The sequence below is a fragment of the Heptranchias perlo genome, unplaced genomic scaffold (genome assembly GCF_035084215.1).
Source record: "Heptranchias perlo isolate sHepPer1 unplaced genomic scaffold, sHepPer1.hap1 HAP1_SCAFFOLD_44, whole genome shotgun sequence".
Classification (NCBI taxonomy): Eukaryota; Metazoa; Chordata; class Chondrichthyes; order Hexanchiformes; family Hexanchidae; genus Heptranchias; species Heptranchias perlo.
In genome coordinates this window covers 8,237,182-8,257,634 of record NW_027139453.1, presented here as the reverse complement: position 1 = coordinate 8,257,634, position 20,453 = coordinate 8,237,182, and the positions used below count along the sequence as shown (strand labels likewise).

At 44.3% G+C, this 20,453-nt stretch overlaps 1 protein-coding gene across 1 annotated transcript; it reads left to right on the top strand.

The window, feature by feature from the left end:
* The first annotated feature begins 5,633 nt into the window (after positions 1-5,633).
* On the top strand, positions 5,634-12,882 carry LOC137312919 (probable G-protein coupled receptor 139). Its single transcript, XM_067979293.1, has 2 exons — positions 5,634-5,784; positions 11,987-12,882. Exons 1-2 carry the CDS (start codon positions 5,634-5,636, stop codon positions 12,880-12,882), a joined length of 1,047 nt encoding a protein of 348 aa, XP_067835394.1.
* Positions 12,883-20,453: the final 7,571 nt, after the last annotated feature.

Here is a 20,453-nt window from a genome sequence, read left to right as displayed (position 1 = left end):
AGGCAGTGACTAGTGGGGAACCTCAGGGATCAGTGCTTGGACCCCAGCTATTCACGGATGGCAGGCAGCGGCTCGTTGGGTAACGCAGAGTTCAGTGCTTAGGCCCCAGCTATTCACAATATGTATCAATGATTTGGAGGAGGGAACCAAATGTAGTATTTCCAAGTTTGCTAACGACAGAAAAATAGGTGAGATCGTGAATTGTGAGGAGGATGCAAAGAGGCTTCACGGCGGTTTAGACAAGTTGAGTGAGTGGGCAAATACATGGAAGAGCAGTATAATGTGGATAAATGTGAAGTTATCCACTTCGGAAGGAAAAACAGAAAGGCAGAGTATTGTGTAAATGGTGATAGATTGGGAAACGTTGATGTGCAAAGGCACCTGGGTGTCCTTGTACATCAGTCACTAAAAGCAAACATGCAGTTGCAGCAAGCAGTCAGGAATACAAATGGTATGTTGGCCTTCATTGCAAGAGGATTTGAGTACAGGAGCAAGGATCTCTTGCTGCAGTTATACAGGGCCTTGGTGAGACCACACCTGGAGTATTGTTCACAGTTACCCTGAGAAAGCATATACTTGCCATAGAGGGAGTGCAGCGAAGGTTCACCAGACTGATTCCTGGGATAGCAGTTCTGTCGTATCAAGAGAGATTGGTTCGACTCGGCCTGTATTCACTTGAGTTTAGAAGAATGTGAGGGGATCTCATTGAAACGTATAAAATTCTGACAGGGCTAGACAGACTGGATGCAAGGAGGATGTTTCCCCTGTCTGGGGGTTCCAGAACGAGGGGTCTCAGTCTCAAGATAGGGGGTAGGTCATTTCGGACTGAGATGAGGAGAAATTTCTTCACTCAGAGGGTGGTGAAACTGTGGAATTCTCTACCACAGGATGCTGTGGAGGCCAAGTCGCTGAATATATTTAAGAAGGAGCCAAATAGATTTCTAGACACAAAATGCATCAAGGAGTATCGGGAGAGAGCGGGAATATGGTATTTCGATAGAGGATCAGCCATGATCATATTAAATGGCGGAGCAGGTCGAAGGGCCGAATAGCCCACTCCTGCTCCTATTTTCTATGTTTCTATGTTTAAACCTTTGCTTACACCAGTCCATGTGAAAATTAAAATCGCCCATTATAACAATATTGCTTTCGTTACATGCTTCTCATGTCTCCTTATTGATACATCCCCCATTAAATTACGACTGCAGAATGATCTGTACCAATTCCTACCAGAGTCTTTAATGCTTTGCTGTTACGTCGTTCAACTCATAGTCCATCCAATGCCTGATCTATTTAATTTTTTGAGGAGTTCACTAATAAGATTGGCATGGGAGTTTCTTAAGGTGTTTTGTAAATGGACTTCAAGAAGGCAGTCGTTAAAGCTCTACACAAAAATAATACGCAGATATGAGAGAGTATGGAATTGGAAGTGGCTTTTTGATCTGGGTTGGGAATTGTTTGTGATGTCGGAAATATATTGTGGAGATAAAGTGTTTGTTTTCTGATATTCTAAATGTGATAAGTGATGTTCTCCGGGGATCTCTTCCGGGGAGTCAACTTTTTGACATATTTATTGATGACATGGATGAAAGAAGAGAGGGTTGTATATTTAACTTTGGAGGTGGCACTAAATTAGCAGGAACAGTAAGTAGTGCAGAGGGGAGCAGAGAGTTGAAAGGGGACAGAGACCGATTAATTGAGTGGGCAAAACTAAAACAGACGGAGTTCAATGTGAATTCAGTTTTGGAACTGGGAAAGATAACTTAGAGTATAAATGGAGAGAAACGAGGAATTGAACAGGATACACATAATTAAAAGTAAGTAGGCAGGTACAAAAAGGAAAGACAAAGACTAATGGAAGAATGGCCTTTCTCTCAAGGGCCTGGAATAAAAAGGGGAGGAAGTTATGCTTCAGTTGTATAGAGGCTTGGTCAGACCCCATCGAGAGATACTGCGTTCAGTTTTGGGCACTGCAGCTCAGGATGTACATATTTTTAAAATTCGTTCATGGGATGTGGCTTTCGCTGGCAAGGCCCATCTTTTATTGCCATTGAAAAGGTGATGGTGAGCCGCCTTCTTGAACCGCTGTAGTCCGTGTGGTAAATGTTCTCCCACAGTGCTTTTCGGAAGGGAGTTCCAGGATTTTTACTCAGCGACGATGAAAGAGCGGCGATATGTTTCCAAGTCGCGATGGTGTGTGACTTGGAGGGAAACGTGCAGTTGGTGTTGTTCCCATGTGCCTGCTGCCCTTGTACTTCCAGGTGGTAGAGTTCGCGGATTTGGGAGGTGCTGTCGAAGAAGCCTTGGCAAGTTGATGCAGTGCATCCTGTGGATGGTACACACTGCGGCCACTGTGCGCCGGTGGTGAAGGGAGTGAATGTTTAGGGTGGTGCACGGAGTGCCAAACAAGTGGGCTGCTTTGACCTTGATGGTGTCGAGCTCCTTGAGTGTTGTTGGAGCAGCACTCATCCAGACAAGTGGAGAGTATTCCATCAAACTCCTGACTTGTGCCTTGTCGATGCTGGAAAGGCTTTGGGGAGTCAGGAGGTGAGTCACTCGCCGCAGAATAACCAGCCTCTGACCTGCTCTTGTAGCCACAGCATTTAAGTGGCTGGTCCAGTTAAGTTTCTGGTCAATAGTGACTTCCAGGATGTTGATGGTGTGGGATTCAGCGATGGTAATGGCATTAAATGTCATGGGGAGGTGGATAGAGTCTCTCTTGTTGGAGTTGGTCATTGCCTGGCACTTGCCTGGCGCGAATGTTACTTGCCACTTATCAGCCCAAACCTGGATGTTGTCCAGGTCTTTCTGCATGCAGGCACGGACCACTGCATTATCTGAGAGTTTGCGAACATCCCGATTTCTGACCTTATGATGCAGAGAAGGTCATTGATGAAGCATCTGAAGATGGTTGGGCCTGGGGCACTGCCCTGAGGAACTCCTGCAGCAATATCGCGGGGCTGAGATGAGTGGCGTCAAATAACTCTCAAGAATATTGGCCTTAGAATGTTGCAGAGCAGCTTCACTGGAAGGATACCGAGCTTAGATCCTTAACTATGAGGACAGGTTGCATAAACTAGTCTTATATTCCCTTAAGTGTAGAAGATTGAGGTGTGATCTGACGGAGTTGATTAAAATTTTTGAAAATATTCGATAGAGTCGATACAGAGAAACGATTTCCTCTTTTCCTGGAATCAAGAACGAAGAGGCACAATCTTCAAATTACAGCTTGGCCATTTCGGAGGGAAGTCAAGAAGCACAGAAAAATAATCAGAAAAAATCGATTCTGAGCCGAAGAAGATGTGATGTCGAAATGATTGGAAAAAAGAGACTCATTTTAAGGAGTTTCAAATGTGGAAGAGCGACGTGGCGAGAAAGGACGGTTCATGAATGGGATTCCAGAACCTATGACCAAGACGACTGAATGCTCAGCCCCCATTTGTGGGTAGCCTGGAAGGGGTGGTCCACAAGATGTCGGAGATGGTGGAACACAGATTTATCAGGAGGTTGTGTGGCTTGAACAGTTTACAGAGATAGGGCGGGTGAGGCTATACAGCGATTTAAACACAAGGATGACAATGTTAAATTTTAATCTTTAGGGGACTAGGAGCCAATGTAGATCAGCGAGCACAGGGGTGACGGTCAGCAAAGTTATGAATGAGCTCGAGTTCATGGAGAGTGGAAGATGGGAGATCGGCCTGGAGACCGTTGGAATAGTCGAGTGTGGAGGTGAAAGTTTCATAGATGAATGTGCCTGGAGCAGGTGGCTGAGGCGAATTCAGGTACAAGTGATGTTACAGAGGCAGAAAAAGGCTGCCTTCATGATGGAGATGATATGCGGTCGGAAGCTCATCCCAGCATCAAATAGATTGCGGACAATCCTATTCCAACCTAAAAGAATGACCAGAGAGCGGGATGGAATTGATGGCGAGGGTACGGAGTTTGCAGAAGGAGCCGAAGACGATGGCTTCAGTCTTTCCAATATTCAATCGGAGTAAATTGTGGCTCATCCAAGTCTCGATTTTGGACACGCAGTCTGCCAAGACAGAGGTAGTTCACGGGTCGAGAGAGCTGGTGTTGAGTCAGAGCTCGGTGTCATTAGCGTACATGTGGGAGCTGACCCCATGTGTTTGCATGATCTCAACAAGAGGCAGCGTGCATATGAGGGCGATGAGGGGAAGGGTAGATCCGTGGGAGACTCCAAATATATCGGCACGGGATTGGGAATTGAATGCATTGCTGAAGATACTCGGGAGATGATTGGATCGGCAAGAGTGGAACAAAAAATTGGGCAGTCCAACTTAGCTCGACAACGGAGGGGAGACGTCGGTGATGGAGGGTGTGGTCGAACCTGTCAAAGACTGCAGGCAGGTCGAGAAGGCTGAGGAGGAAGAGTGCTTCACCGTCACAGTCACATAAGATATCATTTATAACATTGATTAGGGCCGTTTCAGTCCTGCTGCAGGGGCGCCAATCTTACTGGAGAGATTCAAACAGGGAGTTGCGGGACAGGCGGGCTTGGATTTGAGGAGAGGAAACCGTTGACAATAACTGTTCACTTGAGGGCCAGGAAGTTGGGTGGTCGGACGTTTAGTGGTCTAAAGAACAGGAGTTTGGTCCCATGGGAATTATGAGCAGGGAGAGGGTACGAAATTAGAAAGGAGAGAAAGTAGAGAAAGGGCCAGGTTCAGGGTTAATTGATGGAGAAGCCTTGAGGGAGGTTTTTCATGATGGGTAAGGGGGATGTCCCAGATGCAGATGAATGGATGTTCTGAATAGTGACAAACAAGTCCGTCAGTTACTCGCAGTTGTTAATGGTGAGGTTGGAGGGGCAGTGAAGTTTAACGAGACAGTTGGCAGTGGAGAAAGGAAGACAAGGGTTACGTTTGCGTCCCGGGATAATCATGGAGTAGTGGGCTGTTTTAGCAGAGGAGACCAAGGCCCGATAGGTTTTGATCTGGTCGAGGCAGATCTGTCAATGGATGGCTGAACCAATTAGTTACTCTGTGGCTTAAGGGAGAGAAGATGAGGGATGTACCAGGTGACTGACCAGGGTGGAAGAGGGTAAGGGATTTACTGTGGTTAAGGAGATCAAGGTGTAGATGAGTGAGTGGCTGAGCAGATCGAAAACTGGAGAAATATTCTGGGAAATGGACAACTAAAGGCGAGTAATTTGGTAGTTTTAAAGTTTCGCTCTAAATGACTTGGCGAGAGAATACTTTTTTCAGCGGCGGACACAGTCGGAAGTGAGCTTAGAATGGAACTGGAGATGTGGGTGGTGAGGGATGCAGGTTATTGGTCTGATATGTCCATGTATGTGACCGGGAAAATGGAAGTAGAGGAGCCACGGGAGATAGCAAGGTCGAAGAAATCAAAGTGACAATCAGTGCAATCAGAATGTGGGTTTCACATTGTTTGTCCTTCCCCATTGTTATTAACATTAATATATCGTGCTGGGGCAGTTCATCTGTACAATTATATTTAGTTATATAAAAAGTGCTGAGTTTAAAACGGGTTAACTGAATGTGTTTGTTCAGTGACTGTAATTAATGTCAGTCTCCACTGTTCCTAATTGAGTAACTGGAGGGTTTCCCTCTGCTATAAATCAGGGATTTATCTCAAGGTGTTAATCAATGGCATCAGTCAGAGCATCATCCTCAGCAAAAGCAGGGAGCAGCGGCTTTTTGGAGAGGGGAAGAATGTTCCTTGAGTTTCAGATTCTTGCGGCCGTTCATGCCGTACAGAAGATATACTACCCGATCATGGCTGCTGTCGGGATCCCGGGTAAGGAACTACCTCCTGCTATTCATGTTGCAAATCTTGTTTAACTGTGTGACTGTATTTTCAGTGTGACTTGCTGAGTACTTCCTGTATTTTCCGTTTTTATTGTTAGTGTTAATCTAGTCGGCTTCAGGCAGTTAATTAAATTTCATCAACAGTTATAGGACTCTAGATTAGAACTGATCTAGTCTGGTTCAGGCACATAATGAAACATTATGAACAGTTACAGGAGTCCAGATTAGAACTGATCTGGTCGGGTTCAGACACGTAATTAAATCTCAACAACAATTACATGACTCCAGATTAGAACTGATCTAGTCGGGATCAGATTCTTAATCAAATCGCAGCGACTTTTATCGGACTCCAGATTAGAACTAATGTAGTCGGGTTCAGATACTCAATCAAATCTCACCTGCAGTTACTGGTTTCTCGGTTCGAACTTATCTCGTCTGGTTCAGAAACTTGGTCAAATCTCACCATCAATTATCGAGCTCCATATAAGAACTGATCTAGTCGGGTTCGGACACTTCATCAAATCCCACCAATAGTTGTACAAATCGAGATTAGTGCTGATCTAGTCGGGTCCAGATACTTAATCAAATCTCACCAAGAGTTGCACGAATCCAGATGAGAACATACGATTCGGGTTTAAACCCTTAATCAAATCACACCAACAGTTACAGGTCTCCAGGTTTGAACTTATTTAGTCTGGTTCAGATGGTTAATCAAATCTCACCAACAGTTATAGAGCTCCTGATTAGAAATGATCGGGTCGGGTTCAGACATTTAATCAAATCTTACCGACAGTTACAGGACTACAGGTTTGAACTGTTCTCTTCGGTTTCGGTGACTTAATCAAATCCCACCAACAGTTACTGGACTCCAGATTAGAACAGATCGAGTCGGCTTCAGACACTTGTCAAATCTCACCGACAGTTACAGGACTCCAGATTAGAACTGATCGAGTCGGGTTCAGACACTTAATCAAATCTTAGCAACAGTAACATGGCTCCAGATTGGAACTGATCTCGTCCGGTTCAGATACTTAATCAAATCTCACCAACTGTTACACGATTCCAGATTAGAGTTTATCGATTCGGGTTTAAATGCTGAATCAAATCACACCAACAGTTACAGGACTCCAGATTAAAATTATTTAGTCGGGTTAAGATGCTTAATCAAATCTCACCAACATTTACAGGGCTTCAGATTAGGACTGATCTTGTCGAGTTACGGCAATTAATGCAATCCCACCAATATTTACAGAGCTCCAGATTAGAATTTATCTGGTCGGGTTCAGATACTGAATCAAATCTCACCAGCAATTACTGGAATACAGATTAGAACTGTTCTAGTCGGGTTCAGAAACTTAATCTAATCTCGCCAACAGTTACTGGACGCCAGGTTTGAAATGATCTAGTCGGCTTCAGGCACTTATCAAATCTCAACGACAGTTTCAAGACACCAGGTTAGACCTGATCTAGTCGGGTTTAGATACTTAATCAAGTCTCACCAACAGTTACTGGGCTCCAGTTTAGAACTGATCTAGTCGGGTTCAGAAATGTAATCAAATCTCACCAACAGTTACAGGAATCCAATATTAGAACTGATCTATTCGGGTTCTGATACTTAATCAAATCTCACCAACAATTACAGGACTCCAGGTTAGAACTGGTCTTGTCGGGATTCGGCACTTAATGAAATCTCAGCAAAGGTTACAGGTCTCCATGTTAGAACTGATCTTGTCAGGTTCAGGCAATTAATCAAATCCCACCAACATTTAATAAGCTCCAGATTAGAAATGGTCTTGTCGATTTCAGATACTTTATCAAATCTCACCAACAGTTACAGGACTCCAGATTAGAACTGATCTATTCGGGTTCTGATACTTAATCAAATCTCACCAACAGTTACAGGACTCCAGGTTAGAACTGGTCTTGTCGGGATTCGGCACTTAATGAAATCTCAGCAAAGGTTACAGGTCTCCATATTAGAACTGATCTTGTCAGGTTCAGGCAATTAATCAAATCCCACCAACATTTAATGAGCTCCAGATTAGAAATGGTCTTGTCGATTTCAGATACTTCATCAAATCTCACCAACAGTTACTGGAATCCAGATTAGAACTGACATCGTCGGGTTCAGACACTTCATCAAATCTTACCAACAGTAACATGACTCCAGTTTGGAACTTATCTAGTCCGGTTCAGATACTTAATCAAATCTCACCAACTGTTACACGATTCCAGATTGGAGTTTATCGATTCGGGTTTAAACACTTAATCAAATAACAACAACAGTTACAGGACTCCAGCTAAAAATTTATTTAGTCGGATTAAGATGCTGAATCAAATTTCACCAACAGTTACAGGACTCCAGATGAGAACTGATATAGTCCGGTTCAGATACTTAATCGAATCGCACCAACGATTACAGGACTCCAGGTGTGAACTGATCTAGTTGGGTTCAGACAATTGAACAAATCTCACCAATAGTTACACGACACCAGATTGGAACTGATCGAGTCGGGTTCACATCCTAAATGAAATCTCAGGAACAGTTACTGGACTCCAGATTAGAACTGATATAGTCCGGTTCAGATACTTAATCGAATCGCACCAACGATTACAGGACTCCAGGTGTGAACTGATCTAGTTGGGTTCAGACAATTGAACAAATCTCACCAATAGTTACGCGACATCAGATTAGAGCTGATCTAGTCGGGTTCACATACTAAATGAAATCTCAGGAACAGTTACTGGACTCCAGATTAGAACTGATCTAGTCGGGTTCAGATAATTAATCAAATCTCACCAACATTTACAGGGCTTCAGAATAGGACTGATCTTGTCGAGTTAAGGCAACTAATGAAATCCCACCAATATTTACAGAGCTCCAGATTAGAATTTATCTAGTCGGGTTCAGATACTGAATCAAATGTCAACAAAAGTTACAACACTTCAGTTTAGAACTGATCGAGTCGGGTTCGGACACTTAATCAAATCTCAGCAATAGTTACTCGAATCGAGATGAGAACTGATCCAATCGGGTTCAGATACTTACTGAAATCTCACCAACAGTTACAGGACTCGAGATTCGAACTGATCCAATCGGGTTCAGATAATTAATCAAATCTCACCAACAGTTACAAGACTCCAGATTAGAACTGGTCAAGTCTGGTACAGGTACTTTATCAAATCTCACCAACAGTAACAGGACTCCAGGTTTGAACTGATCTCGTCGGGTTCAGACACTGAATCAAATCTCACCAAGAGTGACAGGACTCCAGATTAGAACTGCTCTAGTCGGGTCCAGGTACTTAAACAAACCTCACCAACAGTACGAGGAATTCAGGTTAGAACTGATCTAGTCGGGTTCAGATACTTAATCATATCTCACGAACAGTTACAGGGCCCCAGGTTAGATGTGATCCAGTCGCGTTCAATCACTAATTCAAATTTCACCAAGTGTTACAGGGCTCCAGATTAGAACTGATCTAGTCGGGTTCAGATAATGAATCAAATCTCACCGACTGTTAAAGGACTACAGATTAGAACTGATCGAGTCGGGTTCAGATACTTTGTTAAACCCGAAAGTGGTAAATTATATCCATCTTATTATCAAATACAAAGAACGAAATCTGCATTCACACAGCTGATTATAATGTGAATCTTTTGCGATGTTCTAAAAAGGGCGATTGGAATTAGCGCTCATTATACACCACGGCCTGTCTCTCCCCATTGATTCGGGGTGTCCAAAGGGCGGCCGATTCCACATTGTATATTATAAACCACGGCCTGTTTCCCACCCATTGACTCCGGATGTCGAAAGGACGGCCGATTCCACGTTGCTCATTATGCACCATGGCAGGTCTCCCATCTATTGACTTGGATTGTGCAAAGGGCGGCCGATTCCACATTGTACATTATACACCACAGCCGGTTTCCCACTCATTGACTCGGAGTGGATAAAGGGCGGCCGATTCCACTTTGTATATTGTACGCCACGGCCGGTTTCCCACTCATTGACTCGGAGTGGATAAAAGGCGGCCGATTCCACATTGTATATTATACGCCACGGCCGGTCTCCCAACCAGTGACTCTGGATGTATAAAGGGCGGCCGATTCCACATTGTATATTGTACACCACGGCCGTTTACCCACCCATTGACTCAGGGTGGATAAAGGGCGGCCGATGCCACATTGCACATTATAAACCACAGCCGGTTTCCCACCCATTGACTCGGTGTTTAAGCGGCGGCCGATTCCACATTGCACATTATACACCACGGCCGGTTTGCCATCCATTGACTCGGGTTGTCTAAAGTGCGGCTGATTCTATACAACAGAAAGTAGGAATGAACGGGTCTTTTTCCGGTTGGCAGGCAGATTCTAGTGGGGTACCGCAGGGATCAGTGCTTGGGCCCCAGCTATTCACAACATATATCAATGACTTGGATGAGGGTACTAATTGTAACATTTCCAAGTTTGCAGACGACAAACAGCTAGGGTGGAATGTGAACTGTGAGGAAGATTCAAAGAGGCTCCAGTGTGATTTAGACAAGTTGGGTGATTGGGCAAGAACATGGCAGATGCAGCATAATGTGGATTAATGTGAGCTTATCCAATTTTGTTGCAAAAACAGAAAGGCGGCTGATTATCTGAACGGTGATAGATTGGGAAAAGGTGCGGTGCAATGAGACCTGGGTGTCCTTGTACACCAGTCGCTAAAAGCGAGCATTCAGGTGCAGCAAGCAGTTAGGAAGGCGAAAGGTATGTTGGTCTTCATTGCAAGAGGATTTGAGTACAGGAGCAGGAATGTCTTACTGCAGTTCCACAGGGCCTTGGTGAGACTACATCTGGAATATTGTGTGCAGTTTTGGTCTCCTTATCTGAGGAAGGATATCCTTGCCATGGAGGGAGTGGAACGAAGGTTTACCAAACTGATTCCTGGGATGGCAGGACTGACGTATGAGGAGAGGTTTGGTCGACTAGGCCTATATTCACTTGAGTTTAGAAGAATGAGAGGTGATCTCATCGAAATATATAAAATTCTAACATGACTAGACAGACTAGATGCAGGGAGGATGTTCCCGATGGCTGGGGAGTCCAGAACCAGGGGTCACAGTCACGGGATACGGTGTATGCCATTTAGAACAGAGAAGGGGCGAACCTGTGCAATTCTCCACCACGGAAGGCAGTGGAGGCCAAGTCATTACATGTCTTCAAGAAGGAGATAGATATATTTCTTAATGCTAAAGGGATCAAGGGATATGTGGAAAAAGCGGGAACAGGGTACTGAGTTAGACGATCAGCCATGATCATTTTGAATGATGAAGCAGGCCCGAAGGGCCGAATGGCCAACTCTTGCTCCTATTTTCTATATTTCTGTTTCTATTCACATTATACACCACTGCCTGTTTCCCATCCATTGATCTCGGGTGTATAAAGTGCGGCCGATTGCATATTAAACATTGTACACTACGGCCGGTCTCCCACCCATTGACTCGGAGTGTACAAAGGGCGGCCGATTCCACATTGCACATTATACAACACGGCCGGTCTCCCATCCATTGACTCGAGGTGTACAAAGTGCGGCCGATCCTACATTGTGCATGATACAACACGGCCGGTCTCCCACCCATTGACTCCGAGTGTATCAAGGGCGGCTGTATCCACATTGTACATTATACACCAGCACCTGTCGTTATAAATACCCCGAGTATCTGCAGAGAGAAGAGAGAAGTCACCAGTTCGGACGTGGACCCTTCTCAAAACATGATTGGTCATATCATTAGATTATTTAAAGTGAAGATTGTTTCTAAGTCGATTGAGATTCTGTGATTGGAAAGAGTTTTTAAATGTTTCTCAATAAATATTTTACGTTCAGTGGACTTGAAGTTTCAGATTTGAGTTGAAGTTCAATCAATGTCCGGTTTAATTAACGGTTTATTTTACACCTAGTGTTATGTTTCCATGATTTATTCCCACTCCCCGATTCGTTTTATAATTTATTACTGATCAGTTAGTTCTAGTTTTCATTGTAATCCCGGTCTCCAGCTGAAAGCCCGTTCACAATGAAAGTTATTCAATTCCATCATTGGAAGCAATAACAAGTCTGGAAATTTCACCCCAACTCAATCAAACCTCTGATTTCGTTCTCATCCTGCTCTGTTAATGTGTCTGTTTATTTCTCTTCTTACCAGTTAACTTATTGACGATCAAGATTCTGTGTCAAGGAACGTGCGGACTCTCCAAATGTGTCACTCGCTATCTGGTAGCCATGGCAGCGGCGGATCTACTGGTCGTTATCACAGATCTGATATTGAGGCAGATTCCGATTGCTCATCAAATACGCATTGTGCGATCCATTCCCGTGTGTAATATTCACGCCGTCCTGCTGTACGCAGCCACAGACTGTTCTGTCTGGTTCACAGTTAGTTTCACCTTTGATCGATTTGTGGCCATTTGCTGCCATAAGCTAAAAACTAAATATTGCACCGAGAAAACGGCGGCTGTGATTCTTGGAACAGTGACTGTGCTGAACTGTTTAAATAACATTTTCTGGTACTTTATGTATCAACCTTGGTACACGATGTATAATAACCCATGGTTTTGTTATGTGAGCGTCCTTGTTAAGATTTCAGGATTATGGACAGCAATCGAACTCCTTCATTATATCCTCACTCCGTGTGTCCCATTTGTTCTGATTCTGCTGCTCAATGCTTTCACCGTCAGATACATTTTAGTGGCCAGCAGAGCCCGCAGGAGACTCCGGGGTCACGATAGTGGGGAGAGTACCAGAGACCGAGAGATGGTGAGCCGAAGGAAATCCATCATTTTACTGTTCGTTATCTCGGGGAATTTCATCCTGTTATGGGCGCTGTTTATGATGTGTTCGATAGCGCAGCGAATCTGGTATCTTGGTTATATGTCTTTCCAACCAGCTCTTTTTGTACTAGAAATTGGATTCATGCTCCAACTCCTGAGTTGCTGCACAAACACTTGTATTTATGCAGTGACCCAGACTAAATTCAGAGAGCAGTTGAAGAATGTGGTGAAATATCCCGTTACTTTAATTGTTAAATTCATTAAATGCTGAGAAGAATCGAAGAATTTCCAGCGTCAGAATTCAATCCTGGTTCATGTTCCAACCGATCCGATAGTCCCCGACACACTGTCGGAGGGTCAGTACTGAGGGAGCGCTGCACTGTCGGAGGGGCAGAACTGAGGGAGTGCTGCTCTGTCAATAGGTGCTGTCTTTTGAATGAGATGCTCAACCTCTCAGGTGGACTGGATTGATCCCACCGCGCTATCACGAAGAAGAACAGGGGAGAGTCCTGGACAATATTGATCACTCAACCAACATCACTAAAAAACATGATCATTGTCACGTTGCTGTCTGTGGTACCTTGTTGTGCACAAATTAGCTGCCGCGTTTCCAACATTAGTATCGCAATGACTACACTTCAAAAGTACTTCATTGGCGGTAAAGCGCTTTCGAACGACCTGCGGTCGTGAAAGGCGCCGTGTAAATACAAGTCGCTCTTTCTCAGAAAGCGCAAATGAGCATTTCCTTATGTAAAACACACACACTCCAATTAATTCTGCTGTAGTTGTAGGAGGTCACATACAGGACGAGGTCAGGGCCTCGTGTATGACAGATATTATTCACTAACAGTTGATAGGAACAGATGCGAAATGTTATGGGCATAAATCCAGGTAATCTGGAGTAAGTGTGGGAATGCAAGATTATGAACAGGACTGGGTATAAGATGGGTTTTATCATTGAATTGATGAAGAAAATATATTAACCATAGGTCACAGTATTTACTATCCCCCGAACTTGTACTAAAGGTAAAGATCAACGACTATCCCACAAACCCAACGTAACTGGCGAGCTGTCTGGACTGGAATTCATTGGGTATTTGAATGCCTGATTTGGGTCGGGCCATCTCTCGTCCGACATTCCAATTTCGAGCTGATTGGGAATATGGAGGGTCTGGGCGAATATATAGATGCGTACTCAGTGCATCATGGCGAGACACCTCTAAGGATCAGTGATCTCTGGGAAAGACAGAGTCCCTGACTCAATTAGCCTCGATCATTAAAAAGGACATTCTGCAGATCTTTAGGAAGGTTAGAACCAAAATTGCATTGCTGCTCGTGGCTGAGATCCGAGACCAATAATGGTCTCAGAAAGGAGTGAGAAAGTTTGAAGGAATGAAATAAACAGCAACAGGAGGATAGAGCGATGGAAATGCACGATGAGAAGGGGAAGGCAGAGAAAGAGTTAAATATAAAGGGAGAGAAAAGAGATAAAGCTGAGACACTTGCTGCACAGGTTAGAGCAAGTAGGATTCCACGTGCTGAAGTTCTGCTAAAGAGAAGTCGTGGGGTGGAGGAGTTAGAAAGCGCTGTAGCGGAATTATAGATGAACAATGGTCCAGCTTTCGGCAGACACTCACGATTTGACAGGAGTTGGGACCATCAGGCAATTCCGCTGTAGTTACAGTATTAGAGAAAGAGTCCAGTCCATCTGACGCCTGTCGTTCACCCTGTTCCATGAACATTCCCCATCGTCTGTTCCTCAACCTCCACTTTATCCACCGTTACCTGCCGCCCCTGTGCTATTCCACACTCCGCATCACTTCCATCAACTCCAACCAAACACCAACGTATCCTACATTTCCAGCTGCCTCAGCTCCATCTCACACTTCCCCACCACTCCGAGCTGCCCCAACACCAAGCTCAATCTATTCTCCACTTCCAGTCGCTTCAACGACTTCCCACTTATCCACTTCTCCCAACTGTCCCACTCTATAGACTGTTACCTTCCGCCGTCCATTGGCCCCCACTCCAGCCCAAACATGTCCATCAGCAACTCCATGTCAGCAGGTGGAATCCATAATCTCCTCAACAGCTACTCAGTGACTCGAGGATCCTGGTGGAGCAGTGCGTATCGGATTCGGAGTTTTGATTTTCGCTTCTGTATTTTCACTGATTGAAATAAGGGTTTAAATCCCTCACGACCGCTGCTGTGATACCATTTTAAGTCAAAAATCAACATTTGGCTTCTCACATCTTTTCAGCGTCATCACCAACATCGTCGTATTGACCATCACCTGGGGCCAGTGAGAATGTTCACCCTATTCCGCCACCTCCTCATCACCGTTGTCATATTTATCAAAATTCACACACCCTCATTCTGAAAGAATACCTTTGGAGAGGAAATGAAGTCTGTGCAACCCCCAGAGATTGTGCCAGGATAGAGACAGTCTGTAGTTCGTTCTTCGAAGTGGTGCATCAAATGGAGGAAGTTCACCCACTCAAACGCTGTCAGGACACGCTCGCCAGTAACGCCATTTGGGATTTGGATCAAAGGCGGTTAAATGGAGTTAAGATGGAGATCAGCCAGAATCTAAAAGAACGGCTCGAGGGGGTGAATCGTCAACACCTGTTACTTTATTCCTAAGGTGTCGCCAACCTTGAGCCAAATTTCAGTCGAAGCCATGATGCCAATGCAATCATCCATAGTATGTACTTGGGTGGAAATCTGAACGATAAGATTCTATGACCCTGAGACATTTCCTCTGAAAACCCCAGTCAGAGGCTTGTTTCATGCATCTGCTCAAAGCAGACTGGCGCATGTTCCCTGCAGTGTTGTATGGCATCAATAATACAAGGTCAGCAGCGGGTGGTCACAACTTGGTCAGTGCTTCTCCAGTGAGTCAGAGCCGCCAAAATTATGTCCTGTCTCACATCCCCAGGTGCCACTACGGTGATTTTTAATTCGGTTCCAGGGGCATTGTTCCCCGAATTGCCTTCAAACCTGAAAATGTTCTTCCAGTATTGACTTTACCCAGATCATGCATAGAGAACATCTGAAATCCGAACAGGTGTAGGCTATACGGCCTCGCGAGCCTGCTCCACCACTAATTAAGATCATGGCTGATCATCGACCTCCACTCCACTTTCCTGCCTGATCCCTATATCCCGTGCCAGGACCTACTCCGTTAATGGTAGGGCGTTGGGGAGAGTGAAAGAACAAATAGATCGAGGAGGACAGGTTCATAGTTCCTTGAAAGTGGTTTCACAGGTGGATCGGGTGGTGAAGAAGGAATTCAGCATGCTTGGTTTCATTGGTCAGAACATTGAATCCAGGAGTTGGGATGTCTTGTTGAAGCTGTACAAGACATTAGTAAGGCCACATTTGGAATACTGTGCACAGTTCTGGTCACCCTATTATAGAAAGGATATTATTAAACTAGAAAGAGTGCAGAAAAGATTTACTAGGATGCTACCGGGACTTGATGGCTTGATTATAGTGGGAGGTTGGATAGACTGAGACTTTTTTCCATGGAGAGTAGGAGGTTTCGGGGTGATCTTATAGAAGTCTATAAAAAATTGAGGGGCATAGATAAGGTAGATAGTCAAAATCTTTTCCCAAAGGTAGGGGAGTCTATAACGAGGGGGCATAGATTTAAAGTGAGAGGGGAGAGATACAAAAGGGTCCAGAGGGGCAATTTTTTCACTCAAAGGGTGGTGAGTGTCTGGAACGAGCTGCCAGAGGCAGTAGCAGAGTTGGGTACAAATTAGTCTTTTAAAAATCATTTGGACAGTTACATGGATAAGGTGGGTATAGAGGGATATGGGCCAATGCAGGCAATTGGGACTAGCTCAGTGGTATAAACTGGGCGACATGAACATGTTGGGCCGAAGGGCCTGTTTCCATGTTGTAAAATTCTATGATTCTATCCCTTGAGGACCCTAATGTCCAGAAATCTATCAATCTCAGCCTTAAATATACTCAAACACTCAGCTTCCACAGCCCTTTGGAGTAGATAATTCCAAAGATTCACAACCCTCTGAGTGAAGAAATTTCTCCTCATCTCAGTCTCAAATGGCCGACCCCTTATTCTGAGACTATGTCCATTAGTTCTACACTCTCTAGCCAGGGGAAACAACCTCTCAGCATCTACCCTGTCAAGCTTCTTCAGAATCTTATATATTTCAATGCGATCACATCTCATTCTTCGAAACGACAGAGAAAATAGGCCAATTTTATTCAACCTCTCCTCATAGGAGAACTCTCTCATCCCAGGAATCAATCCAGTGAACCTTCGTTGCACCGCCTCTAAAGGCAAGTATATACTTCCTGAGAAAGGGAGAACAAAACTGTGCACAGTACTCCTAGTGTGGTCTCAACAAAGCCCAGTACAACTGCAGCAAGATTTCCTTACTATAAGGAAGTATTGCAACAAATGATACCCCCTTGCAATAAAGTCCAACGTTCCGTTTGCCTTCCTAATTGCTTGATGTTCCTGCATGCTAACTCTGTGTTTCTTGTCCGAGAACACACAGATCTCCCTGAACAACAACATTAAATAGTTTGTCACCATTTAAAAATATTCTTTTTTGTTCTTCCTCCCAAACTGAGTAACCTCACATTTCCCATTCAGCGTGGATGGAATCTCCTAACGTTGTAGACCTGCCCTTTATACAACAGCGGTAGGAACCATGGCTGTGTGACATTGACCATTGGAAAAATGCAGCCTGCAGTACAGAAAGGACCAAGAATAGGGACATCTGCCTATGTACACTTGTACGAATGGAGGAACACAGAAAAGTCTGATCCACACTGCAGCTCGCAACCCTCCCAATTGCTGTTGTTGCAAGGAAAGGGTAAGTCTGACGAGATTGAAGTCTGTTCATGTAATTGAGTTTCCTTCATTTTGTAGTAAGGTTAGTTCTTAGCCCTTGTTTCGTTAGTATGAAGGATGAATCAAAATTCTCAGATAATTGGCAAAAGAAGCATAGGGGAAATAAGGTGACTTTTTAAGCAAGGAGTTGTTATGATCTGGAATTGCCAGAAAGGGTGGTGGAAGCAGATTCAATAGAAAGTAACGTTAATAGAATCATGTAATCATAGAAAGGTTACAGCACAGAAGCAGGCCATTCGACCCATCCAGCCCGTGCCGGCTCTTTGTCAGAGCAATCCGGTTAGTCCTATTGGCCCGTTCTTTTCCAGTAGCCCTGCAAGTTTTTTTTTCCGCTGCAAGTATTTATCCAATTCATTTTTGAAAGCCACAACTGAATCTGCTTCCATCAAACTTTCAGGCATCGCAATCCAGGGCATAACTACTCATTGCATGAACACATTTTTCCTCCTGTCGCCTTTGGTTCTTTTGCCAATCACCTTCGATCTGCGTCTTCTGTTTCTCGAACTTTCCGCCAATATGAACAGTTTCGCTTTATTTACATTATCTAAACCCTTCATGATTTTGAACACTTCTATCAAATCTCCTCTAAACCTCCTCTGCCCATAGGAGAACAACCCCAGCTTCTCCAGTCTATCCACGTAACTGAAGTCCTTCATCCCTGGAACCATTCTAGTAAATCGCTTCTGCACCCTCTCTAAGGTCTTCACATCTTTCCTGAAGTGCAGTGCCCAGAATTGGACACAATACTGCCGTTGTGGCCGAAGCAGTGTTTTATAAACGCTCAACATAACTTCCTTGCTTTTGCACTCTATGCCTCTATTTACAAAGCGCAGGATTCCGTAGGCTTTTTTAACCACTTTCTCAACCTGTCCTGCCGCCTTCAATGATTTCTGCACATATACTCCCAGATCGCTCTGTTCCTGCACCTCCGCCCGCCTAGAATTGTAAAATATAGTTTTTTATTGCCTCTCCTCGTTCTTCCTGCGAAAATATATCACTTCGCACTTCTCGACATTAAATTTAATTTACCATACGTCCGCCCATTCCACCAGCCTGTCTCTGTCCTCCTGAAATATTTTACGATCCACCTCACTCTTGACTACGCTTCCAAGTTTTGTGTAATTTGCAGGTTTTGACGTTATGCTCTGTACACCCAAGTCCAAGTCATTAATATATATCCAAAAAAGTCGTACAATGCTCTGGGGAACACCATTATATACCTTCCTCTCGTCTGAAAAACAACCACTCACCACTTCTCTCTGTTTCCTATCACGTGATCTATTTCTAATCTCTCTGGCCACTGCGCATCTCATTCCATGGGCTCAAATTTGGTGACAAGCCTATGATATTGCACTGAATCAAACACCCTGTGGAAGTCCATATTCACAACATCAAATGCATTCCCCTCATCAACCCTCTCTGTTGCCTCATCAAAAACTAAATCAAGTTATTTAAACACAATTTGCCTTTAACAAATCCGTGCTAGGTTTCCTTTATTAATTCACACTTGTCCAAGTGACTTTTAATTTTGTCCCATATCATCATTTCTAAAAGCTTCCCCACGACCGAGGTTAAACTGACTGGCCTGTAGTTGCCGAGTTTATCCTTCCGCTCTCTTTTAAACAAGGGTGGTATAGCATTTTCAATTCTCCAGTCCTCTGGCATCACTCCCATATATAAGGAGGATTGCAAGATTATGGCCAGCACCTCTGCAATGTCAACCCTTCCTTCCCTCAGCAACCGAGGATAAATCCCATCTGGACCGGGTGACATATCTACTTTAAGTACAGCCAGCCTTTCGAGTACCTCCTCTTTGTCATTTTTCAACCCATCCAGAATCTCAACTACCTCTTCACTGACTGTGACTTTGGCAGCATCTTCTTTCTTGGTAAAGACAGTTGCAAAGTACTCACCTACTAACTCAGCTATGCCCACTGCCTCCATGAGGAGATCACCTTTTTGGTCCTTAATCAGTCCCACCCCGCCTCTCACTGTCCGTTTATTATTTACATGCCGACAGAAGACTTTTGAATTCCCTTTTATGTTCACCGCCAGTCTATTCTCATACTCTCTGTTTTCCATAGTTATTTCCGTTTTCACATCACCTCTGCACTTTCTTTATTCACCCTGGTTCGGACTTGTATTATCAACCTGGCATCTGTCATACGCCCCCTGTACATGCTTCATCTTACTCTTTATCTCTTTCGTTCTCCGGGAATCTCTGGCTTTGGTTGCCCAGCTTTCATCCTCGTGGGAATGTACCTAGACCGTACCCGAACCACGTCCTCTTTAAATGCGGCTCATTGTCTGAGAACAGTTTCGCCTTCCAATCTTGGATTCTAATTTACTCGGTCAAGGTCCGTTATGAACCCACTGAAATTGGCCCTCCTCCAATTAAGTATTTTTACTCGAGCCCATCTCCTGTGAAGTAATCTTGCGTTTGTTTTTTCCTGGTCACTTTCCATAACTAACCTGAACCTTATGATGCCATGGTCACTGTTCCCTAAATTTCCCTCCCCGTGACACTTACTCCACTTGGCCCACCTCATTCCCCAGAACCAGATCTAGCAATGCCTCCTTCTTCGTTGGGCCAAAAACACGCTGATCAAGAAAGCTCTCCTGAACACAATTCAGAAATCCTTCCCCCTCTTTGTTCTGTGCACCATTACTATTCAATTCCACATTAGGATAGTTGAAGTCCCCCATTATCACTACTCTATAGTCCTTGCACATCTCTGTAATTTCCGTGCAAATTCACTCCTCTATATCCTTTCCACTAATTGGTGGCCTTTAAAATAAACTCATCAATGCAATGACACCGATATTGTTTTTTAACTCAAAACCAAATGGACCCTGTCCTTGATCCCTCAAGGACACCGTCTCTCTCCAACGCTGCGATATTCTCCTTAATCAATGCTGCCACCCCCGCCACTACCTCCCCGACACATCT